We start from the raw sequence: 26,998 nt of genomic DNA, 5'->3' as shown, positions 1-26,998 counted from the left end.
CTATAATATGAAGCATAAGTATTTCTTATTATTGTAAACGTTGTGAATAGAAATAATAATAATAATAATAAAACTGTATTTATATGAAACAGATACCTTGTTTAACAGTGTAAATGTCTTTTCTGTAACTTCTGAGCAACTGAATGAATCCTTGCTGAATAATAATATTAATTTCTTTCAAAAATGGTACTGACCCCAAATGTATTTAACAGTAGTGTAAGTAATTGTACCATCCATGCAATGAGTTCAATACAAAGTGAAAGAGATCTTGAAGAGAGACGGCTGCTTTGCAAATGTCAGACAAAGCTCAGGCACAGGCTAAATATTATTGTGGGAAACTCAACATAAAACCTGAACACATAACTCCTACTCCAGCTAATACTACTGATCAGAGCTCAAACAAACAACCCGATAGAAAAACATAAAAATAAGGGAAAAACTGACACAGTTGCGGGGGAAACATTTCTTGCAGTATGAAATGGTTGACACATAAATAATCAATTCTTCCTTACAGGCAATAATTACAGAAAAAAAACATTTGACTTGTCCATCAGTTTGTAAAAGCAAATAAAAATAGTGTTTAAAATAATTTACAATGAAAGTCAAGGGGCATTGAAAGCAGAAATGTGGAGCATATTTACCCTGTAAACTTATAAATTGTCCTGTATCACTACTGCTCAAGGATCAACTTCTGTTTAATGTGTTACTGACATAATTCCTGCGAGTGGATTTTATATAAACAGTCTCTTTCTGGAAAAATTGCCTGTATTATATGGAAAAGAGGGTTCGCTGCCATTACACGGTCATGACGGGTCATTAAACGCCTGTATATAATGTTACATAGACAAGGTCAGAAAGTGATTTTATCACACTAGTCTCATGTAAACACATATAATGTGTTTAAATTTTGTGGCTGTACAATCAAAACCATGTCTATTTGAACATTTATTCCAGTGCAGTGGCTCGCCCCATAGACCTCTATTCGTTTAGCTGCAGAAAACAAATCCTCAAGAAAACCTGCTGTCCTTAAAGGTACAGTTCACCCAAACATCAACGGAGTCCAAACACACAAACAAACACTGGACCCCACTGAGTTTCAGTGTGTGGAAAACATTCTTCAAAATATTTGAATATTTGCATAGAAGTCAGTTGGTCATACGAGTTTGAAACAACATGAGGTTAAGTAAATGATGAATTTTCAATTTTAAGCAAACTATCCCTATAAGGATATCATGCTTTCTGAAAATCAGATAAGAGCCAAACAAACAAACATTCGTGACTGCACCCAAACAGCACTTCAGCTATGAATTTATACAAGAAAACAGGGCAAACAAGTGCTCCACACTTTGTCCAAATGATCCTCAGTTTCTTTTTTCTATTTTAAACAAACAACTGAGAGACATGCATGGGAAGATCATCATCTATACAACTTGTGGCGTCCTCTCAGGTCTGCTGAAAGCATGTGCGTTTAGCGAGACCGAGTGCAGACCACAGGGAGGAACGGAGTCGCGTGCTGCTGTGCTTTAAGTGAAAGCAGTCCTCTCCGTCTCCACACAGATCGCAAGCCTATTCTCCCTGAGTTCAGAGAGATCCCTCTCCACCGCTTGCTGTCTCCTCCTCCTCCTTCCCTGCAGAACGAGAGATTTGATGGGAGGTGAAATTTTAGACGGGGTTGAGTTATTCTGTCTCTATTTTAGCACCCGTTACATCAGAGGAGGGGTTAGGCCCTTCCCTCCATAAAAGAGAAAGAGAAAAGGAAGAGAGAGAGAAAATAAAATCAGGTCCCAATCCCCTCCATTCAACCCTCCCTCCCCCCATCCTTCGTGAAAAACTAGAGTTGCTGTCCGAGAGTTCCCCAGTCTCCAGAAAGCAGCTGAAGGCTTCCAGAGCCATGCCACTGCCCCAGATCCCGTGAACCCTTGGACAGGAGCTCGCTACTGGGCTGAGCAGGGTCCTGGACACTGGGGATCCAAAACCACTGGAGGAGGCCTTGATACAAGAGGGATAACAAGAGATGTGTGCAGCTTTAAGGACTTTTAGGGAGCCACTGGGAGAATAAGGAATCACGGAAGACACCAAGAACTGGTGGAGCACAAGGATCTCAACAGAAAACAAAGGTCAGAAGACATCTAGGTAAATGTTACAGGTTCTTCACTCATTTCTTCACTTGTTGTGTTTTGTCTTCATATAATTTCTCTGACATTTCACTCTTCACCCCTTAATCTGTCAGCAGCTGGAAGTTCTTCTTCATCTTTGTTTGGCACAAGCCTCTACCTGTAGTTCACTGCTCTGTTTTTGTTTTTCTGAGCTAATTCTCCAGCTGGTGCCCATGCGCTCAGCCAGAGTATGGGTGGGCCAAATGGTCAGGTCAAGGGTCGTTCTGAGATTTGCATTGGATTGCTTCAGTCTTCCTTCACAATCCAATACAAAGCCGTAGGACAGACATCAAAGGCAGAGAATTACCCAGAATGTTTCCTCTTATTCTGTTTGTTTGCTTTTCAGAAAAAAGAGATGGGTGTTTTCTGGTCCACTTCAAGGTCATGCAGTAGGAGGCAATATGCATCAGGATGGGTGTGTTTGCTTGCTTGGTTACGTTCTGAGCCCGATACTCTCACAGAGATTTCCACTGTGCTATCTAAAACAGTGTCGACCACTCTGAGGGTTGTGACTTGTGGGTTTTCTTGTACTATGAAGGCTGTATTTTGTGGATTCTGTGTTATTTTGAGGACTGTGGTCTGTAGATTCTATTGTAGCATGTTGTAGAGGTTTTGTGATAGCCTGATGCTCCTCACAGTTCCTCTGGCTAAAGCTCTTGGGAATTTGGTCCACTGAGCGTCTATGTACTGTTCTGTAGGAGATTATGGACTCTATTCATAAAAAATGGTTTTAAAGAAAACAAACCTACCAAGACAGAAGGTCGTTTTACACTAACCACTTCCTCATGTAGAAACTTCTACATTCTCACACTGGTTTGACAGAATGCTAATCACAAACTTAGTGTGTGTTGTAGCACCATTACCCATGGGGCCCTGCTGCTGTCAGACGCACAAGAAACAGCACCAGTAGATGCAAGCTGAACAAAACCAAATGTTTTTACAATAAATGTCCACACAGAGGACGTGATGTTTTAAACTTGACACACATTGTGTTGTAGGCAAAGAGTATAATTTTGAGGTGTGGCGCGTGTTGTGTGTGAACATTTTGTGGATATAAATAATAGCGAAACCAAGCCAAATGGATGAAATGTGAAATGCTTTCTCTGAGAGTCACAAAGCTCACTAAAATCCGCTCACAGAAAAGGAAGCTGCTCCTGGACGAATTTCCATGTCATTACTCTTCAGAGAACATTCCGTGCTTAAGTGTTGGCGTATGGTTTACCTGCAGCACATGTGAAGCGTCTTCAGTTTCTTTTTGTCTTTCACACTCAAAGGCACTCGATGCATTAATACCAGAAAGATATTTGTGATGCTGGAAAGTGTATGAAATATTTGACAGTCTAATGTGATGCTGAGTAAATAAGGACCTAAGACTGGCATTGTTCATATTCAACGGTCAATTCATGTGGGCAATAGTAATGAATTTCATGATGTTTCGTGATGTTTGCATGTCGTGAGTGTCTATAAACAAATACAGATACATATTTGTGGCTGTTAGATCATTCATTTAAAAACATCAAATGGCAAATACGACACATTTGAATTCCGACACATTTTTTTCCACATCATTTCTGGCTGCAGAACCTTTGGTAAGCCTTTTGCATTTCATGAAGGAAATATTACAGTGTGCAAACATTCCAGCAATGTCATTGCTTCTCTTTCTGAAAGTGCTCTGTTTATCGTTTTCCTATCAACAGGTTAAAACAGAAGAATACAAGCATTGTTTGTTCTCATCTGTGCCACTAAGGTAATTAGAAACATGTGGAGATGACTTCTGGCATTTTGCACACACACACACAGTTTCAGGATTTAAGGCTTCATTCTTTTCCTGTTGTCTGTTATTTTAGAAGCCACAATCTGAAAAGTTTTCCAAAAATTATGTTCTCTCGATATCTAAGCCCAGACTGACCAACAAGTTCATCTGCAACTAATTCGGTCTTATTGACTTATTCACTAAAACAGAGCCCAATAGAAATTCCAAGCTAAACGAGAGAGAGAGAGATTTAGAGATTTGGGAATAAAGTGAATTTGCATTGGCTTTCCCATAAAGCTTTGCAGGAAAAAGCACCCATTAATCTGTTCAGCTGCAGTAGCTCTCTCTTCAGGCTGGAACAGGTAATGATTTTCTAGCATCTGCCACAGTTTCTTTGGTAATATGGAGGATTACATGCACGCACAGAGATGCAATAGATTTGGTTGCTAGTAGATGTTCCAACTTGACTGCTGTGTCCAACTAAGGGTCCATCAAAATTAAAAGGCATTTTGATAAAAGTCGTGTAGTGCAAAAAACATGCAGAAAAAAGGTCATTAACTGTGCATTCACACCAGACGCGACTTGCGCAAATAAATCACGCTATTCACGCGTAGTTGGACGCTTGAACATTTTGAGTTGACTTGCTTCATTGGTGCGTGAACTTCGCTTCATTCGCACGTGAAATTCACTTCACAACAGACGCAAATTCACGTCATGGGAGGGACTTCTGCCAGTTGAGTTCACGCAGCATTGTGATTTCAAGCACCATTTATTCAGATAATTTTCAAAATATTACTGTTATAGTGTCATGAAATGTAGTTTCAAAAGTATTTCAGGCGAGAATGTAGTTGTTTAAAACTCAAATATGCAGTTTATTTATAAAGACAGCGCCTATTTAAAAATGTGTTTCACCGATTTTGGAGACGATCAGCTCCATGCGATCAGCGGGAGCTCAGTGCTCATGTTTACCAACGAGAGCAAACTCGACTCATCTAGTCCTTCTGACATTTGCCGCTGGCTCTGATGTTTCTTAATGGATGTTGTTTCGAATTTCTGCCTCGCCTCGCTACCAGTGTTGCCAACTTCTTTCAATGGAAAGTAGCTAAACCCCGCCTGAAAAGTCGCTAAATGTCGCTAGATGACATCATACGTTTATTAGCATATTCATGACGTAAGTGCGTCGTATTTTCTTGCCTCCCTGTGCTTACATACTGCATTTTAATGCAGCCAAATTCGCAATAAAACCGTTTTTATTATTATATTTTAATGTTTCTGTTGAAAAACAACGGAATGAATATTATAATGACTGAAACGCGCTCCATTAAGAATACATAACCAGCTCTCAAAGATATTAATCTGCACTAAATCCTATTCACGACATTGTCTAATGAAATGAAATACACATACGATTAAGACAATGGTTGTGCTGTGATTTCGGCTATACTCGCATGTAAAATAGAGTTAGAAGCTACAGAATATATTTTTTTTTACTGAAAGTGCTGCCCCTCTCTGTGCTCACTGAACAGAGCAGATGCAGAGAGAGAGGCTCGTGCGCTCGTGCGGCAGTACCAGAGAGTCTCAGAGACTAAATAAGGTTTGTCCAAGAAAGTCGCTAGATTTGTCGCTAGTCGCTTTTTCCGAAAAATGTCGCTAAGGGGGTCTGAAAAGTCGCTAAATCTAGCGACAAAGTCGCTAAGTTGGCAACACTGCTCGCTACGTCATAATCACGTCACTTCTAGAGCACGCTCCTGATTGGTTTAAGCAGTGCGAATTTTCACCAAAGTTCAGATTTTTCAACTCCCGCGATTCAATTTGCCCAGCCTAACATGTAAATCACTCACGCTTAACACTTTATTCGCGTCTGGTGTGAAAGCACCATAAGTCTTTTCAAATATTCGATAATTTGACCTTTTAATGATAAGACAAGGTTAGTAAAGGATAAGTTAAATGTCATGTGGTGCGACTCACAAAAAAATGGTATTTAAAAAATATTTTTAACCTTTTAAAATGATTGTTTGTTTTTTTTATGTATTTTTATTATGTGTAAAATTACATGCATTTATGTTTTAGGGAAACTCTGTTGTTACTTTTACTTTGGTGGTTACACCACATGACATTTCAGTCTTCAAAAGTCAAATTTTCTTGTAAATGGTATGAACATTTTTAAAAGCAAACCGTTTTAAACTAGGCTTCTTTCTTTCCTTTATGTGAACATTCATATCCGTCACCGACTCAACTTTGTTCCAATGCAAGTTGTCTCTGATGCTCATGTCACCTCAAATCAAAATCCCACACTGTGAGTGATTGACTTTCTAGTTGCTTTGTCAGTGTGATCATACCTCATGGCAGATTTAGCTTTATACAAGCAAACTGGAGAAAAAGTTCTGCTCTGTCTCACATGACGTATGTGTTCCCACACTTTTAGCAAGTTTTGAGAGGAAAGAAGCTTCTGAGAGGCTCTAAAAAAGGCTTGTGTGTGGCGAATGGGACAAGGCCTAAGGCTTCCAAACCACGTTCAGTCAAAAACTGCATTCTCTCAAACAGAACTGCGTCTTTTTCCTGCTTTCTCTTTTCTTTAGCTGTGCAAACAAAATCAATTAAAGTTCCCATATGTCCATAGATCTCACTTCATAAATTCATTACATCATGCCCTGTTGGTCTCCATTCTGCCAACATTCATTTCCATCTGCACTCATGAGATGGAAGGATGAAGTTACAAAATGCAATGTAAGGAATGTTTTCCAATCTCTTTTGACCTCTTTTCCTCCTACCTTGGTCTTATGCTCTCTTCCCATTTTTCTTCCTCTAGATTGAGCAATATGTTGAGCAATATGCATCCTGGTTTTCTTATCTCAAAATGTTAAGCAACATTATAAATTACTACCATGCTGAAAACCGGTGCCCATGTGACGTATTTATTGTGCAGACTCAAGATAATAACATAAAGCTGCTGTTTGTCTATTCATCGTTCTCTCATGTTGTACCAATAGTAGAAATTTCAGGAACAACAGCAGAACGAGAATTCTCTTCAGCTTCTGATTCCAGCTGTTCTGCCTTCTGCATCCTAACAAATTCAGTATGGTCCCTCATTTGTCCCTCTGTCACCGATTACTGCTGTCTGTTCCCTTCAGCCCATTTCTCATGTTGTTCCTCTTTCTCTTTTTTATTTCCTCATTTTATATATATAGAATTTGTGTGTGTACATGTATGTAGTAAAACTGCAGCAATGGCTGATGGGAATAAAAGGAGCTGAACAGGAGCTGTCTAGCTTCTGAGATAGTCTTTAATGAGTCTTCTTTACAATATAACACGAATGCTTGGTCAGAGTCTGGATTTGTTGTGGACCACTATTCGGCCAATGTCACAGCAGAGTTTGAATGTTACATCTTGTTGAATCATGCAACCACAGACTCATCTCTAAAAAATTATTGGAGCTAGTTGTTGGGTTGACTAGCTCAGATCTCATTTCTTTCATAGTTTGGTGACTAAGCATATAAACTTAAAATTGGCTGTCTTGCACAAACAACCTCATTCATTAGGACGTAAACGTGATTAGAGATATAGATAAAATCAGTCACAACGTGCTGTATTTAAAAACCATTCTATTTGTCTTGGGATTTATTTGCTTTATAAATAAAATGAAAATCTTTACAAGCATTTCTCGGTCTAAGACTTCCCCGCTGCCTTGTTAATCCCCGTGGAGAACCGAGTTTTTAGACGCTTCGTATCCTTGTTTAAACTTTCCAGCAATAACATTCTCTTTTATAAAACTGCTCAAACTGACACTCAGCTTTCTGACTAATAAACTCTGCAAGAAAAACATAGGACTTTATGGTCTCATATCAAAGCTCTCTCAACAAGAGTGCAAACACCTTTAACAAAACACTCTATATTACCCACTGGTTCTAGTTAACCGTTTAAATAGCTCTCAACTGCCCAGTCAAAGTTTGACATGAAACAGCTGACCAAATCCTAAAAAAAGTAAATGCTGAAATCAAAGACACTTGGGCATAGATCCCACAAAAACAAGAGATCAAACTCTTTTACTCACTTCAGAGGAAGTCACAACAATGTCATGCCAGACACCACAGGCTAAAATGAAGAGCTGGGCACTAAGCGAAGAGAGGCAGTGAGCTAATGATTGAGCTGAGATCCAACCCTGGCAAAGAGAAGAGAAAAAACACACCTGGTGGCCCACTAAAGCACACTGCACACAAGCAGGCCAGCCAGAGAGCAGCGTTTGCCATTGTAAAATTATCCACATATAACTTTAATTGACTGACTGGATGATTAGATGAATTGACCAGGGACAGTTTGGCTCTTAAAGAGTTTTTTCATCATCTACACCCATATTCAGAAGGTTTTATAAAGCCAAAGCTATAAATGCATCAGAAGAGATGCTGATGTCAGCATCAGCCCTATGTTGTGTTGTTAAAAAGGCCAGACGAGAAGGGGCCATGCTGGACTCTTCAGGTGTACATGCTGGAACTACAAATAACACTTACTGTAAAGACACTGAGTACATTAGATGAGATAGTGATCATGTATAAATTATAAAGAAGGAGCAATAAAAAGAGAGTGTGAGAGAGAATTGGCAAAGCTGGCTTCCAAGACACAAGTATAAACAAAACTCAGTTGCAATCCCTCTCTCGAAGCTGAGCCTCACAAAAATACTCTTGAGGAATAAAGGATTTTGGCAGCGCACTGTAAAAATACGGAATAAGTGAGACTTTATTACTAAAACAAATGTGTGCAGGCAAATACCCCTCTTCTGGGTATTTTCAAGATGGATAACCAAGAAGACAAAAACAGGACTGAAGAAAAGATGATTTCTTTGATGAACTAAAAAATGAACCCAGGGAGCTTGTTCAACTGAGTTTTGTTTGTGCAGCAGTTATCATAATATTCTATAGAGTTGTTTACACAGTACATTATTGTGGTCTAAAGGCATAAGAGTGCAATGGAACCGAATGCAGTGGAGAGATATACATTACAGGTCAAAAGTTTGGAAAAATAATTTATAATTTTTTTTTTTTAAAGAAGTCTCTTCAGCTCTCCAAGGATGAAAAATACAGTAAAACGTCATATTGTGAGACATTATTACAGTTAATGCCCAACAATAATCACGTGACACTGAAATGTTGAAAGTTCACCTTTGCCATCACAGGAATAATGACATTTAATAATAACTAATTTTGAAAAATTTTATTTTATATTGTTTATTTTATAAAGTTCACAATAGTACTGTTTTACTGTATTTTCCATCAAACAAATGTGGCCTTGGTGAGTGTAAGAGACTTTGGAAAACATTTTAAAAACTTAATTATTTCAAACTTGATTGGCAGTGTACTTTTAAAAGTTAAACTTTAACCTTGACACGTCATCTTTTGACTGGAAATGTACATTTAAAAGTTTGTTAAATCTTTTAACAGTCTTAAACTAGGCACTGATGGTGTAGGATGCTGAAAAGTTGTAAGACTTTTAGAACAGGGGTCTTCAACTAAAATTGCTTGAGGTCCAGCAATGAACCCTCCTCACCAGCTGAGGTCAGGACAATAATATATAGTACCTAAAAACATGAAGGGCTACCAGGGTGTCTGCAGGATATTTAAGCTCAAATTTAAGACTTTAAAACCTTTTTTAAGACCTGCACAAATATAACAAAAATGACTGTAAAAAGCATGATTTATAGATCAGACACAGGTTTTCACAAAAACAAAAAGTTTTACAAAATGATAAACTTCAGCATTTCTGCCTTTAAACCATTTTTTTTAAGTCAAAAGTAAACTGCGTACGCTATTTTGTGTCAGCCGCGACACAAGGATACGTTTTCTACATGTATTTACGCTTTGATTTGAACGGAAACAGCGCATCCGTGCAGCGTGGCTGACACAGAAGAGCGTACACTGCTTCGGTCCAGCGGATATTCTCCAAAATGGCACAACAGTGATGCAGAGAGAGACAGAGGATACGAATTGTTGAATATTTTACTTGGCAGTCAATGGGACAGTCACAAGCCTCCCTGTTTTAATCCAAAATATCTTAAATTGTGTTCCGAAGACGAACTAAGCTTTTACGGGTTTGGAACGACATTTTTGAGAATGCCATTGTTTTTCACTCACTGAAAGTTTCATCTGTCTGCGAGCTGCTTTCTGCTCTCTTCACTGCATGCAATCCTGCTTGTCTGAACGTAGCAACAGTTAACTGTAGTAGCAACCTGTGGCGCCGTAGGACCCAAACGGCCCTACTGAGCTGACCTTGATGTGCCTAATATAAATCTTTTAAAACACGGCTCCAGATCTTTCCACTGATAACTTCTGTGCTTCGCATTTTTAAACGCAAGAACATGTTCGTTGATCAAATTTTTTAATTCTGCCTAATTCAGAGGTACCACTGGGATTTAGTCTTTGAGAGCCACCATGACTGATGTTAGCAGAGTCAAACCCAATGAAAACAAGAACGCAGATTAATTGTTCATGTGCTACACTGGCCAGTGACATCATGACAGTGATACTGACTTCGTAAAAACACCCGAGAAACCCAAGGGTATCAGAACAGTCTGGAAGCTCTGTGAATTATGGCTACGAACACCACATGAAGAGCCAATTGGCTGGAACAGAAGAGGGTCACAGCTGTCCATACAGCACATCAAAGCTAAAGAGGATGATAAAATGAATCATGGGGACTGTGAGTTGATTGTATAGAGTGTGGAGAAGTATGACTCAGATGGGTGGGGAAAGGATAGTTAGTCACTGGGATCACCACAGAGCAGTGCTGCTACTAAGCCCCAACCAAATCAAGAGCACAGTTGTCAAAAGTTGACAAAAGCCACTTTTAATAACTAATTACATTAACCTAAGCTTGCTAGCTGATTGTCCCAGCTACTAACAACTCCAGTGCGTGTGCCAGTCAAGAGTGTGAGGCTTAGTTGAAAATAGAGTGTTTTTGTAAGTTATTACAATGATACTGAAAATTGTTATAACAGCTGACAAAATGTAATATTTACATGTATTTATTTGACAGACTCTTACTTATCCAAAGTATTATTTAAGTATACACTTCAAAATACACACAGATCATGCGTTTCCTGGGAATCGAACCCATGACCTTGGCATTGGTAGTGCAGCGCTCTACCAGCTGAGCTACAGGAACTGAAAACTATTACATGAGATTTTGGGCCACGAAAATGTTGTTAAAGAAGAGCACAGTTTGTTACTCATGAGCTGAGAAACAAAAGTGTTAGATTATTGATTTATATAGTGAGGCGCACATTCTCTTGTGTGTATCCATGAGCAAACGAATACCTTAGCTGTCTATTACTATTCATTAGTGATGGTGAAAGGTTGAGAGACTGTGTAATGGAGACAAACGCAGACGTCCATTTTATGGCTGAAGGGAGGGAGAGAAAAATAAGCAAATTAAAAGGCAAGAGTTTTCCTCTCAATCCCTCAGGTTATAGCACTCTGAACCACTATGTCCTGAACCGTTCTTTGTTGGCTTGGGCCGACATTCCCACATCTGTTCTGGATATGTTAGCTGCCCATTAGTACGCACAAGCCAAAATATTTTGAATGTTTTTTCCTGTGTGATTGTGAAAAATGACAGGAGGGAATCCAGTTGACTTAGTGTCTGTTGATAGTTAAAGATAATTAGGTTGAGTAAGTCAGGTCCCTGAAAGAGAGAGCAGGAGAAAGTGATGAAAATAGAGATAGACCCAAATGGAGACAAATCAGCAGGTTTCTGGACTGCGCAAGATCTTCTTTTCCCATGAAGTCAGGTTCAAGGCCAGGTGTCTCATTTGGCAGACCAGCCAGAAGGACGATTATGTATGTGACCCACTTTCTGCACCATAGCCCAGATTTTCCTTAAAACCTCATCTTACACTCTTCTCACTTTCTAGTCTCTTCACACCACACAGCTTGCTTCTCAAAATCTGTAGCCTGCAGTGTCAAATTGCTCCACCGTGTATGATTAGTTCAGCCCCCATTAGGCTACATTTGACTGCAGCTTTCATTTCACTTTACGGTTTGAAATCAAGAGTCAGTCATTTTGAAACCCACCCCTAAGCATTTCAGGTTAGCTTTAGATTACTGACTACATCCGGACAGAATCAGACAGTAGGACCTTCAAGCTAACAAATATAAAGTTATAATATAAAGAAACTGGAGGAGAGCGGAGTAAAAACTTCATAGAGGCTACTGACCTGGCTAAGTTAAACAAGTTTGGGTATAGCATGCTAAACCACTGACATATAAGGTCCCTGAATAGCACTGAGAAGTATGATTTTAGCAAACAGGTTCATTTGAAGAGTTAAAAAAAACAAACAAGGCAAAACAATATTTTATCTTTACAGTATCACTCATATAGAGGCAATTTGGTGTTCCAATGGAGCTGAAGCAAAGAGAAAGTTTCACCTTTGTTATTCACTGTGTGGTGTATGTAGAACTGTACTGGATCTGCAGACACATCTTTGGGCTCGCAGCACAGATGGCAGAATTGCTGACTGAAAAATGTGTCTGTATAAACAGGGAGGGGGACCTGAGAGAGCACATCTAGGTGTTGATGAAAGGCAGAGCTCAGCATGGAGGGAAAGTAATACTGGGATCAGAGAAGCCTAACGCAGCTCCCGGAGAGTGCTGCTAAGACAAATACTGAAGACATGCTGGGGTACTCAGAGTGGGAGATTGTTAAATACTGAACCCTGTAGAGAGGTCTACACAGCAGGATGTTAGAGCACGTAGGAATTTGATCCCCTGAACCCTGGAGAGGTGGTGAAGGGGGTGGTAAGCTACAGAGCAGAAGGTACAAAGGTGGGAGAATGGTTATAGTCCTAGCTAAAGATAGGTTTGTGTATAAAATGCCATAGTGATGACATCCGAGGAGAGATGAACTGTTAGGGGAGGATGTGAAGCATCTGGATATAGGCATGTGTTAGTGGAGGATGTGGAGCATCCAATGTGTGTTTGATTTAAGTGTCTGAGACAAGACAGAATAGCACAGCAGGTTGTCTGTGAGAACAGAAGGTGTAAAGGTTGTACACCATGTTGAACTGCTAATACACATACTTTTCATGGCAGCATTTCATTAAAGCATTGATGGAAACTTAACTGGTCTTGTGTGGCCTAATGACAGCCCTTGTGGTAGTGCCACATGAGCTGCTGGGTAAAGGTCTGCTGTGGAGTCCATACTTGAACATGCTTGGCAAAAGAAAGCCCATTCTTTTTCCTTCTTTAACTATTTCTCACTCCTCATTTGTAGTTGTCAGCAATGTAGATTGTCACAGCCCCTTTGGCTTAATAAACTGGAAATTCGTGTTGAGGTTAATTCATTCCATGGCTCTGGTTGACTTCTAAATGGCCCTTCTTTTTAAGTTTAAATTTTAAAGACATTAAATCACCTGCAAGGTGGTGTCTAGAAAAGTAGAACTAATTGCTAAATGTTACTGGAGCTTGCATAAGACAAACATAATGAAACTTTTAAAGATAATCTGATGATGTACGTTACTGCTGATTGACAGCTGCTTTTCTTTATCCTTATAGGAGAAGCACTGGATTTTTCACTTCGTGGAGGTGGAGGAAGAGAAGGATAACCAACAAAAAATAGGTGAGGTGATAACAGAAGCAACCATGAGAGACAAAACATGGTGCATGGGCATCTTGCTCTGCCTCTCCATCTGCTTGTTTGGCAAGAGCCACTCAGGAAACGCACTCATACAATCTCGACCACGGCGAGCACCTGTTGATGACTCCAAGAAGTGCTCCTACACTTTCCTGGTGCCCCAGCAGAGGATCACAGGTCCGATCTGTGCCTCTGCCACCGGGCCCGAGCCAGACAAAGACCGGGTGACACGTATGGACATTGCTGATGTGCGGGAGGTCCTATCCAAGCAACGGCGGGAGATTGAGATGCTGCAACTAGTGGTGGACATAGACGGGAACTTGGTAAATGAGATGAAGCTTCTGCGAAAAGAATCTCGTAACATGAATTCCAGAGTGACACAACTCTACATGCAGTTGCTTCATGAAATTATCCGCAAGAGGGACAACTCCCTAGAACTGGCACAACTGGAGAACCGGGTGCTGAACGTCACCACAGAGATGCTCCGACTGGCCTCCCGTTACAAAGAGCTGGAGCTACGTTTTGCAGGCCTTGCTGGCACAGTTAACAACCAATCTGTGCTTATTGCCGCCCTGGAGGATCGTTGTCTTCGTGGATATGGACGTCAAGATCTTCCTGCAGTTCCGCCGCTGGTGCAGGTGGTGCCAGAGAGCATTCCCGCAAACAACAATCGCTTCACCAATGAGATTCAGAGAGACAACAACAGAGCTTTTCCTAGAGGATCACGAATGGATGCCCCAACACCTGACCCACTGGGAATCCCACCACTCCCACAGGGCACCCTTACCTCAGATGGTAAGTGACCAGGGACAAGGGGGCGGGGATGGCGAATGAATTGTAGAAGAACATAACAAGTGTAGACCTATCAAGTTTTCGTGTTGGTTTTCAAAATCTTATCACAGAAATTACATGTTTTGACTTTGACAGCTTCTATGGATTAATAGTTTTAAGGGAGTTACAATGTCAGGCTTTCAGGGGAGATGTGGTATCGCTCTATGCTACCATGCAGCACAAAATGTTGTGGTAACGACCCAGCAGTTTCTGTACATGCTCCAATATATGTAGAGAAGTAAACTATGTGGAGGGCGCAAATTTGACAGCTCATGTCTTGTTCAGATCCCACTTCCTATTCTCACAACTGTCTCAATGACGTTGTCCAAAATGCTGACAAAGTCCTTCTCTTTTTCCACATCTTGGTGACATACTGCCTCATAGATTGTTAAATAGCAATCTGTTATGGGGCATGACCACACAGCCAAGAACAGACTGCACAGTGTTGTAATGCCAAAAGTTACTGAGACAAATCTCAGAATCCTCCATTCCGCTCCTGCAGAATCCTCTCTGGCAGCCCATGAAAAAAAAATATGAGCTCATGGATTCCTGAGTGCAAAAATGAAAACATGCACCCACACAATCTTCCCGGAAAAATCTGAAGTCGATTAAAGAGGGTCAGAGAAGAGAGAGATGGATGAACTGTTAGTCAAAGCTTGAACTGGGTTTCTGAATGTCTTCTCCATTAATGCATGCATCTGTCCAGTAAGGAGTAAAGTCACACATAAGAACAAGAATATGCAACAAAATCTACAAGATACCCTTTTCAAGCACTTAACCAGCAAAAACATTTTTCTTCTTTCACACACATGCAGAATAGCGATGCTGCCTCTGCCAATAAATCTAAACTTGAAAGCAGTTTCCATAATAATGTGTTCTGGCAAAAAAATCAATAAAAATGGAGCAAGCAGTTGTTTTTTTTGTTAGTCAATATAATTATTAGTAATAAGGAAGGAGGGGGGATTTTTTTGTTTTTTTTGTAAGTCACATACAGTGGGTATAGAAAAGAATCACCCCCACTTAAAATAATCACATTTGTTGCTTAGCCGCTTGAAATGAAGACAGAGTAAATACAGCTGGATGAAAACAAAAACTGTCTGTCTTCATTTCAGGCTGCAAAACAACAATATGTGATTATTTTAAAGGGGGGGATTCTTTTCTGTACCCACTGAAAATGAATCCCACGAAGTGCAATAATTCTGCAATTATCTGTGACTACTAAAAGACAGTGAACGAGAAGCATACTGTGAGAGCACATATGAAATGTTCATTCTGAGAGTTTAAAGTGTACAAAGAAAATAAGGCACACCAGGTGCAGCATTGTGACAGCACTTTATGTTTAACTTAATAGCATAAACCTACGCAAGAAAATACTGTACTTCTATTATACAGCACTCAGCACTGCATATTAAGTAGATTCTGTTACAATTCCATTTTATTCACTTAGAAATCCAGGTTTGTATAAGTTTGTTTTCTCCCTCTCTCTGTTCTGCCATTCTTAGCACTATAAGGTCCACATTCATGCAGTCAATTTCAAGACCACATCCCTGCAAAGTTTTACAGCCATGTAACTGTCAGTAAAAGGCAATACCATAAAACAAAACTTTACTGCACACACACTGGACTACACATGAAATACAGAGGGGGAATGATGTGTGTCTGCATTGGAAATGAAAAATGTAAGTATATCAATTAAAAGAAAATCATACATTTTGTAATCTGAGGGAGAGTCGAATCCATGCTTATTATGTGTCAAGTTACAAAGGCACAAGGTCAGCAGCCCTGCTCCAAAACTTAGTGAGCTACCTGGCTTTATAACCGCCTACATAGGGAGTTACATTCTAAGGTAGCCTCATAAATTTCGATTTGACAATGATTGTAAACTGTGACAGATTTGAAATGGTTTGTGAAACTGTAGCCAATGGTTTAGCCTCATAAATGACTGATTTGAAATGATTGTGAAACTGTGCAGCTTACTTGGTTTTAGAAATTAACAATTTTCCAATTTTGACTTTGTCAGGAGTAGCACTTGCACTTTGTAAAACCTCACACTTGGCCGGCCAAATATGGTGGTTTTGGACTACAGCCTTTAGTGATAAAGTCTTGAGTAGGTGTATAAATATCACAACCACCAACCTCTTCAAACACAACTTCCATTGGTAGCTTTCTCCAATTCCCCTTCTCTCTCACATACCCGCACTTCATAATAAACAATCCCCACTGCTTATCCAGCAGATCTCCAGTCTCAACCCAAGACTAAAACAATGATAAAATCTCTCAGTTCTTGAAGCAAATGGCTCCAGAGTCCAGACTCTCATGCGGCCAAGGCAACTCAATAGGGTCAGATTCTCTCGCGACTGACCGCTAATGACAGCTCAGTGTAGCCCACTTCACCCAGTACACGGGGAATTACAACCACAGCTGACCAAAGCAAAACACTCTTATACCTCTGGGGTTGTACAGTACTACTTTTTGGCAGATGAAGATGTATCATTACTGAAAAAAAACGATGATTCTAAGATGCAGTTCTGTTTGAGGGTCCTCCTGGATTAAAGCAGAGAAAACGCCTACTCCCACACTTTGCAGATGACTGCCGCTCGAAGCCAACCGGCACAATGCCTGTCTGTAGGAGCTCAATGGCTGTCATTCATAGACAGGCGGTCAGGGCCACACTGGGACCTGGCTGGTTAATGCAGCTGTTTCAGTACAGCTAGAACTACTGAAGGACTTCCTCTCAACACAGGAAAACTCCTCTTATACAACACACCAACCATAGTGCCCAAAAGAGCCTTTGGCTGAAGGGAATCACTCTTTCTTTTTCGTCCTCTCTACATCTCTGGCTCACCCCTATATGACTGATAATGACTTTAGCTTAAGCTCAAAGTAAAGAGGAAAAAGAAAAATGAGCGGAAAATAACCAAAGGAACAGGGAGTCGCACAAGGCCTGAGCTGGTGTCTGAGCATGGTAACTTCATCAGGACAGAGCAGGGTATTTATCTTTAAGCCAAATCTGGACTGCTTGGAGATCTTGTTCTCCGGGGCAGGGACAACCAGCCCAGAGCACAGAAGACCCTGCAGGGAAAGCTTTCAGTCAAGACAACAGTGTCTCTCTATGGTCAGGAAAATTCCGTATACTGATTTGCGACTTCTATGTTATATGTTAAAAAGACTGAAGGTTCAGACCACAATTAAGGCAACCTTAAAGGGATACTCCACCCCAAAATGAAAATTTTGTTATTAATCACTTACCCCCATGTAGTTCCAAACTCGTAAAAGCTCAGTACGTCTTCGGAACACAATTTTAGATATTTTGGATGAAAACCCGGAGGCTTGAGACTGTCCCATAGACTGCCAAGTAAATAACAGTGTCAAGGTCCATAAAATGTATGAAAGTAATCATCGGAATACTGCCATCAGACGTGCAATCTGGGTTATATGAAGTGACGGGAACACTTTTTGTAAGCGAAGACAACAAAAATAACGACTTGATTCAATAATTCCTTTGTCAACTGTCTACTCTGGGTCTCTCCATATCACCGTATGCTGCGTATGCTCTTCTGTGTCATCCGCGCCACAAGGATGTACTGTTTCTATGTGTATTTAGCTTTGATTTGAAATAAAACAGTGCATCCTTGTGGCGTGGATGACACAGAAGAGCATACACAGCATACAGTGATTGTGTTTTCTTCGCTTCATATAAGTGTTCCTATCGCTTGATATAACCCAGACTGCACATCTGATGGCAGATGGAGTATTCTGACAACGACTTTCATACCTTTTATGGACCTTGACACTGTTATTTACTTGGCAGTCTATGGGACAGTCACAAGCCTCCAGGTTTTCATCCAAAATATCTTAAATTGTGTTCTGAAGACGAACGGAGCTTTTGCGTGTTTGGAACGACATGGGGGTAAGTGATTAATGACAAAATTTTCATTTTGGAGTGGAGTATCCCTTTAATAGTGATACCAAGAGTGATGTACACAACAACAGATGATAAGGCTATGTTCATTTTAAGCCATTATAATGAGCTTTTCATTGTTTTAATTGTTCATCAGCTGGAAAAGCTTCTGAAAGTCCAACATTATTGTTCCTCTGTGACGTTATCATTATAGCTGTGGTGTGGACTTATTCTCATAGAATTAAATAATGGATTAAAACTTTTTCATTAAGTTACTGTCCTTGGTGTGAACGGGCCTTTAATCTAGTTAGCATCACTAAAGAAAATGCAGCTAACAAAGGGTTTTTTGATATCGTTAATAACAAAAAAAAAAATAGAAATGAGCACCAGGATGATAATTAAAATATATTAATTAAAAATACTGCTGAGGAAAATATGACAAAAAGGGCAAGATGTTAATGTACAAGCATTTTTGAAGAAAAATCTAAAGAACAATAGTTTCAACTTTTCACTTGAGCTGCATAAGTTTAATCAGACATACAGTAAACACAACATAAACAACATTACAACTCACATCTGCACAAAATGACGCAAATGTACAAGAGAACCTAATTTATGTGCTAGTCAGAAACTGTCATTATCAATGTCACTGCATTGGTCCAGATATGATATACTGAAATGAGAAACCCAGTTCTCTTTTCTCCCGTCTTCCTCAGGCCCATTCAGAGACTGTTTCCAGGTGCGGCAGGCGGGACACAGCACCAGTGGGATGTATCTGTTGAAGGCAGAGGGCAGTGATAGACTGATTCAGGCCTGGTGTGAACATAAATTAGACAATGGAGGCTGGACCGTTTTTCAGCGAAGGAAAGATGGCTCTGTCAACTTCTTCAGGAACTGGGAGAACTATAAGGTAAAGGGCCAGAGCATGCTGCAGACCAGCAGACATGCAAAACTAAGACAATCATTTTTTTACAGCTTTACATTTGTTTAAATTGTTTTTCCTTTTATTAATTTTGTTTTTCTTTAACAAAGTAACATGAAAATAGTTACTGGTTTATTCAATATTAGCCAGACATTTGAAAATATTGGTGCATGGCAATAGATCATAAGATATAAGTTATAGTTTTTCATGCTCCTACTACTATATACCACTGTACTACATAATACAAAGATATATTATGAAAAAATCAGGGCTGAACAGAAAAAGACATTTCACCTTTAGTCCGGGGAAACAATATAACTATAGCTGTGATATATAGGAGGCTTGTAGAAACAAAGCACATAATTCAATCCTTTTCCAAGAGCAATGGACCGAAAATGAACGTTTCCTCCCTTTACACTGCTGAAATCAGTGGAAATATCCGGTTATGGCTTTATAAAGTAGCTCTCAAGGTCTGTCCTGGGAGTGTGACTTCACCGATTTAGCCAGAGTGCCAGATGAGTGAATTGTAACTCCAGAGCTGAAGGCCTACTACAAAAATATACCTCAAAACCTCCTCACTGACACAAATTAAATGAAAATAAGTAAAATAATTGCACACAGTTGGGGAAGCACACATAAATCCACTAAACACGCTTAAGACTTAGATTAACTATTTCCATTGAAGAACAGATCAAACTTCTCTGTCACACACTCGGTCTCTATTACGGTTTCTCTCCTTCTCCCACACAGAAAGGCTTTGGGAACATAGATGGAGAGCACTGGCTGGGCTTGGAGAACATTTATAATCTAGCCAAGCAGGGGGACTACAAATTGCTGGTAGAGCTGGAGGACTGGGTTGGAAAGAAGGTGTATGCAGAGTACAGCAGCTTCCATCTGGAGTCTGAGAGTGAGGCCTTCAGGCTGAGACTGGGCACCTACCAGGGCAATGCCGGAGACTCCCTCACAAGCCACAATGGAAAACCCTTCACAACGCTTGACCGGGATAAAGACGTCTTTACAGGTTAGATGCTAACAGCCAGTTAAAACGGGACAATAAAAAAAAGGCCTTAGCCACAAGGGTTGGGTAGAATGGAATGTAAGAATTTGCTTCTTTTCAATTCATGAGATGGAACTTAAATTTAATTGACCAAATCCTTAAATTCAAACTGAAATTCTGCATCCTGTTTGCTTCCAAATCAAACTCAGTAATTGAACTGGGATATAAAAAGCATTTGCAATTCAATTATGATGGTCACACAACCCTGATAGCTCCAAAGCTATTAATGTCACTATAGATTTGATTGCTGGTGACGCTTGGTTTATTTCAGAGGTCTGGTTTAAACCTTGCATAAAAGGCTTAGACTTGTCTTACAAGTTAGTCATCTAGTTTTTATTTTTTCTTTAAGACTGGTCAGAACTTTAAGCCGGTTACATAAAAATGTAGATTGGTCTAATCTGAATCCAAAAAAAAAATAAGACTAATTACCCCTTGACTAATTGCTAGTTGGTCAGACTAGTTCTTAAAATGAAGTCTTAACATAGTTTATACAACTGGCCCCAGGTATTAAGATGCATTTTCTTTGTTCCAATCACAAGTGGACAGCATTAAAATACAAGTGTAAATGGGGTCTAAAGTGAGCTTGTCCACTTCCAGCTAATTAGTATAGACCAGGGGTCGGCAACCTTTTTGGCATGATGTGCCATTTTGAATTTTTCTGGTTAACCACTGTGCCAGCACCTAGACGCTTACTGTATGTGGTTGAATGCGTTACAAAATACTGACCTAACATGTAAGTGTTATGCAATGTGTTTTAAGTGCACCAAAACAATCAATTCCAACTTCACTATGTTGTGCCAGATGTAAACATCCAGCAAAAAACTGCACTTGAATTCAGTTGATAAGGGTTGACTGATGTTCAAACGATGTGTTTACAATCTGAAAGTAAAATTTGTTACTGATTATTACATATTTTCGGTGATAAACAATTTAGTAGTACTCACACTGATGACAAAAGCATGAAAAATATTGGGGTGTGAAACCACTAAGAGAAAGCAAATCAAAAGGGGTGTAATCGAATGCATAATCGAATCAGTTCCGACATGATCAATAGCTTCTAAAGTGTTCTGTCATTCCAACTCATTGCGTTCTCTTCCCCATCTTCTTTTATCCCAGGCAACTGCGCTCATTTCCACAAAGGTGGCTGGTGGTACAACGCGTGTGGTCAAACGAATCTGAACGGTGTGTGGTACTCCGGCGGTGTGTATCGAAGCAAGTTCCAGGATGGGATCTTCTGGGCAGAGTATGGAGGCGGGTTCTACTCACTCAAATCAGTCCGCATGATGATCCGGCCAATAGACTGAGGTTCACCCCAGGACCTCACCCTCATATCAGACCCACTTGAGTCTAAATTGCTTGAATGTACTCATAATTCACTCCAGCACTTATTTATAATCACACATTCATGTTTATGAGGACTGACATGTATAGCACAGTACAGTCGTCATTGGTACAGCACCAATAAAAATCATGCAAAGGAGGAGTGGAAGGACATGCGTTTATCCAGACCTCTGGTCCATCCAAATGGAGAGAGGATGATCTAGTAAGAACTACAAGTTGGAGTTGGACGACAACACAGTCGACTTCAGCATCTCCAGCTCTCACTTTTCCTTTACTGTCGTTCTTACATTCTTCTCCACTGCTGTCCGTTCCTTCTAATTCTTCATTATTGCTTGGACTGATGACATCAAAGCCTCCATCACAGCTTTTTAATCAAAGATCTTCGCAACTAAGCAAATTTAGGTGTGTCTGTAACAATAAGGACTGGCACTGGGCTGAACTGTTCGCCAGGCCCCGTCTGCATTCGGGGGCTAATGTTGGTCTGTAAATATACTTCATGTTTTATATTTGTTCTTTGTTTTAAGAGTTAATTTAAGGACACACCACCAATCCGCAGTATTCATTTGTTATTTATATATCAGTGATCTGTATTTATGACAGTTATGGCGCTTTTCCACTGCATGGTACGGCATGGTACGGTTCACTTTTGGGGGGTTTTCCACTGGGTACAGTACCTGGTACTTTTTTAGTACCACCTCGGTTGAGGTTCCATGTGAACCAAAACGGTTTGGCCGGAGAGAATCGTCACTACCTGCGTCGCTGAACTTGTGACACAAACACAAAAGAACTGCTAGATTTAAATCAGCACAGCTAGCGTAGGATCGAATGCAAATGTTTTGAACGAGCGCACCTTTTTTTAACAACCAAAAAGTTTTGTTGTCTGTTGCGGAAGTACAGACATTCCTTTTGCTGATTGCAGATGAGCGGATCCAGTAAGAGCTTGATGGGGCGACGTGGAATGAAAAAGTTTTTTCAGGAGTCGTGGCAGTGTGAATAATCCCACCCACTCTAAAGCGATACTAAACTGCAGTGGAAACGCAAACCGTTCCAAGCCGAACCGAGCCGTGCCGAGTGGAAAAGCATCATTATACTACTCCAATCATCTGCTTATCCCCAATTATGGTGCACTTTTGACAAACTTTTGTATAGTTTTACCAACAGAGAAAGAATATCACATTCGACTCTAGGGTTGTAATCACCGTGGAAACTGAAAGGGACATGTCCCCCAACATCTATCTTAGAGGTCTAAATCTTAAACTCTAGAGGAACTAAATCTTAAAATCAGTGATATGTTCTTCATAGTATGACATATCTTCAATTCAAACAAGATATTCAGACAAAAATGCAGGGCTGACCTAGATTTCATTTGCTGGGAGTTGAGTGGATTGTCTAAAGTGGACGTTAAATACCATAAAAGAGCCAAACCAACTGTTCATTTGTTAAAACGGTTGGTCAAGATTATACAATAGCCAGTGCAGCCTAAATGATGTCAGTTTGTTTGTTTCAGAGCAAAATGAGCAAATCATTACATTTTAAATGAAAGATTCTGAATTTATTTTATCATTGGCCTCGTTTTAATGAATGAGTATAAATCGAAAGTGAATTGGTTGTGCCAAACAGGAAGTGGAATTGGAATTAAAGGAAGCAGATTTTATTGATTTAATTACTTATTAATATTTGTCTGTAAGGGTATAAAAATGCATTGAAGGCCTAGACTCTTATAACTTTCAGACATGGCTTTACAAAGTCTTGATGAAACTTTGAGGCACTTGTACTTATAATATATGAATTTCTTTGAACTACAATTCATTTTAATTCTACTTCCTAAAATTTTAATTTGAATAGCAATTCTGCATCCTGTTTGTGATGTGATGTCAGAAGTAAGGAGCAAGATGAACAGATTATACTACATATATTATTATACATTTGAATAATGTGCAACGATGAATTGGTCACAATAAGACCATGAACGATAATAATGAATGTAAAAGGGGTCAGTTTTGATTTTTCATTTGGTCGCTCAATATTCAGTATTTGGTTACACCACTGACTGGCTCACAAACACATATGCAATGCCAGAAACCAAACAAACAAAAAAACCTTTGAACTTCGCAGTACTGTAGAATTTATGCTAGACTTCCCTCATAAACATACACAAATACAGACACAGACACACTCGTCTCTGTAGTCTCTGGTGGACACACTTATACCTGAATGTAATTTTGGTACGAACAAAATTTGTGTGTAAATGATCTCCGAATCCACTCTGAATAAAACAGCGTCCAAAAGTCTGAGTGAACCTTTTTTTGCATAATATATATGGAGTCACGGCAGGTTTTTCAATTACACAATTGATTTTTCTGTAATGTGAGCAGAAGAGTGTGTGAGTGTGTGTGTATGAGTGCAGACATGTGAAAATGGGAGGACTACAGCACATAGAGACAATGAAAAACACATTTCTGCCGTCCAGTCACGAATCGAGGCGAGATAGACCGAGACGAGAGAGAAAGAGAGAGAGATGAAGACAAAAGAGCAAGACATTCCTTCCATATAAAGTGCTTAGGTTACAGCTCCACAAAAGTGTATTTCATAAAAGTTATGCCTCCCTGTTCCCGGCTTCCCCAGCGGGACTATCTTTCAAAATGTCCTTGATCACTCACAGCCAAGCATCTAATTCTATCGGGAAAACACATACAGTACACACACACACTCAGAGAGGAGAGAAAGACACTGGCAGATGAAGTTTTGTGAGCGGCCTGCGCTCTAACACGTTCTAAAGAGCTTCTGTCTGTTTCCCAGCATGCATCTCTCCATGGGACACAGATCACAGGCTTTACACTTTCGCGCACATGGCACACCAGAGTAAATACTAACACTTAGACAACAAGTGCAGTCACAATCCAGCCATAAAAGCTTTTGTTGGATAGAGACTGAAGACCACTAAAATCATCAGCTGTGAAAGTGGTCAATTTAAGTTTTGGCACGTCACACACTGTTAGCTTCTGAAAAGTCATTGTAGGCTTGATCCTATTCAGGGGTTTCATTAAAACTATTAAAAACATTTTTTTTCATTAAAATGAAGATAGATTAAATAAAAACATTAGATGGAAAAACTTAAACTCAACGAAAATGAGAATAATAACGAGAGAAGCAAACTCATGTCTGTGAAGAAATCAAACGATTAAGATGCTCCAAAGACAACAAGACACTGTGCAATCCCAAGTTGTGGAAAACACAATCTTTGCATTGCCTTCCTTCTGATCCCAACATTAGGATAAAGTGGATGAACTTTATTTTTAATGAAGATCCAGACCGCGTCAGTAAGAACTTGATGCTGTGCGACTGTATTGGATCTGACAGTAATGTTGCACCACACAAGTGAGAGTAACTGTTTCACAGATTGTTTGATATGTACTATTTATGCAATTTTTACCTAAATCACAGCAACGTCCATTTGTGAAGGATGTAGGCTATCAAAGTCAGTGTTTACTTCTGAGTCTACAATCTGCCATGCCTGTTCAAACAGAGCATTCCGATGAGAGGGTCAAAACAGCACAGAAAATAGCCTATTACTTCTAAATTATGATGTTTTTTGATGTACAAATCTTGAAAACATTATAAGTGGACCTCAGAGAATACAAAATAATAAAAAAGGCAGTTCATGACCCCTTTAATGTTATCTTAAAACACATAGTATATAAATAATGCTAAAACAATGCAAAACAAATTCTATTATTTTGATGTAATTACTCACAATTACATTATATTTAGTTGAGATGTTAAAATTTGTGATTCACCATGATTGAACATTTTACTGAAAATAGGTTCAGAAATAAGTCTTGGATAAAACAGGAATGTGCAAATATTATGAAAGGGTATCACTATAGCAATTATAATTATTTCTTAAATTGTGTATTTGATGCAAGTTTCGTTTTAGATCAATGTGTTAAAATGTCTCCAACTGTATCAGCTGACCCCATGTGAACTTTGAACTTGTGTGGGTTGATGGGAGTTCCAGATAGTGTCTCTGCAGGGGGTTTGGGATTACGTGTGTGTGTCGTGGTTGTTGGCGGCTGGTGGGAGAACTGAGCTCCTGTCAGCATCCAATCCAATGGAAAACAAAGATATCACAAATTATTTCTTCCTAAAAAGCACACACACACACACACACACACACACACACACACACACACACACACACACACACACACACCTATGTGCATCCAGCTGGAAGCTTTAGTCTAACCTAGTGTTTTCAGTAGGGAAATCCTGTTATTACAAAACAGACAAACCATTTGGACACTGACCCGATCCTTTATCTCATCTTCCTCTCAATAGACTTCCAGCCAGTTTTTCTCACATTCAGACTGTGATGAAGCCGTCTGGATGTACTCAGAGCCCACCCCCCACCTGAACGCTTTCATAACACACCACAAATCACCGTCTTATTACAATCAGACCATCACTGATTGCAAAAGCAGAAGTGAAAAAACTAAAGGGAGAATTCACAGACAACAAGTTAGGGTCATTTATATGCATAGTCTGTGTAGCTTTAGCTCCAGACTCACTAAAAGAATTATGAAGATCAGGCACATCATTTGCCTGGGACAATGATACATCTTGCAAGCCAACCTGAGTGCTAGCTTGTGAAAGATGCAGAAGACTACTACAGCCTGGCATACTTTTCTAGGGCTATACAACATCACAATAAAACAAAACAAAAGAAAACTAAGACATAATAAAACAAAACGCAACCCAACACAATACATCAAAACCAAACAAAACCAAGACAAGATAAAACACAAGAAAACAAAGCAAAACTAACCCAAAAAATCGAAGTAAACTAAATAAAGCAAAGCAAAAGAAAGCCAAGCAAAGCAAAACAACTTGAAGCAAAGCAAAACTAAACAAAGCAAAACAAAGCAAAGCAATGTAAAGCAAAACAAACCGTAGCAAAGCAAGTGAAGCAAAACAAAGCAAAACAAAACAAAACAAAACAAAACAAAACAAAACAAAACAAGAGAAACAAAGTAAAACTAAGCAAAACAAAACAAAACAAGCATAGGCTCCAAAATCCCCAAACCTTATGTAGGATTTAAGAAGAAACTAGATTATTGAAAAGGGGGGATTACGATGTAATGATTATGAAATATAACACATACAACACTGCTGGGTTGTTAATAATAGCTACACTGCAATATATATGGCTACTGTAACAAAATATATAAAAAAATAAATAAAATAAAATAAAAGATTTCAGTCATACCGCGCTCTCCTAAATTATACTGCTGTCAGGTGAAAGGCAGGTTCTGCAATCATCTATGGAAAATACACTTAATCCATAAAAAGCAAGACAGGTGGACAGACAGACAGATAAAGGGAGGGGGTGAAAAGAACATCCAGCAGGAAAAAAGAAACT

At 39.5% G+C, this 26,998-nt stretch overlaps 2 protein-coding genes across 3 annotated transcripts in view; one reads left to right on the top strand and one right to left on the bottom strand.

The window, feature by feature from the left end:
- The window catches only part of LOC109056478 (ras-specific guanine nucleotide-releasing factor RalGPS2-like), a 94,803-nt gene that overhangs the window by 15,210 nt on the left and 52,595 nt on the right, over positions 1-26,998 (bottom strand). The gene's annotated exons all lie outside the window — the stretch shown is intronic.
- Positions 1,764-22,305, top strand: LOC109056489 (angiopoietin-related protein 1-like). 2 transcript variants are annotated; one of them, XM_042777507.1, is made up of 5 exons: positions 1,764-2,117; positions 13,449-14,322; positions 18,976-19,169; positions 19,932-20,202; positions 21,355-22,305. In XM_042777507.1, the coding sequence occupies exons 2-5, from the start codon at positions 13,536-13,538 to the stop codon at positions 21,540-21,542; spliced, it is 1,440 nt and encodes a 479-aa protein (XP_042633441.1). In that variant the 5' UTR covers positions 1,764-2,117; positions 13,449-13,535; the 3' UTR covers positions 21,543-22,305. The 2 variants fall into 2 exon arrangements, with proteins under 2 accessions (XP_042633441.1, XP_042633439.1); XM_042777505.1 differs by having other exon boundaries at positions 1,764-2,133.

This window comes from Cyprinus carpio, chromosome A20 (assembly GCF_018340385.1).
Source record: "Cyprinus carpio isolate SPL01 chromosome A20, ASM1834038v1, whole genome shotgun sequence".
Taxonomy (NCBI): Eukaryota; Metazoa; Chordata; class Actinopteri; order Cypriniformes; family Cyprinidae; genus Cyprinus; species Cyprinus carpio.
This window is presented reverse-complemented; position numbering and strand designations above follow the sequence as displayed.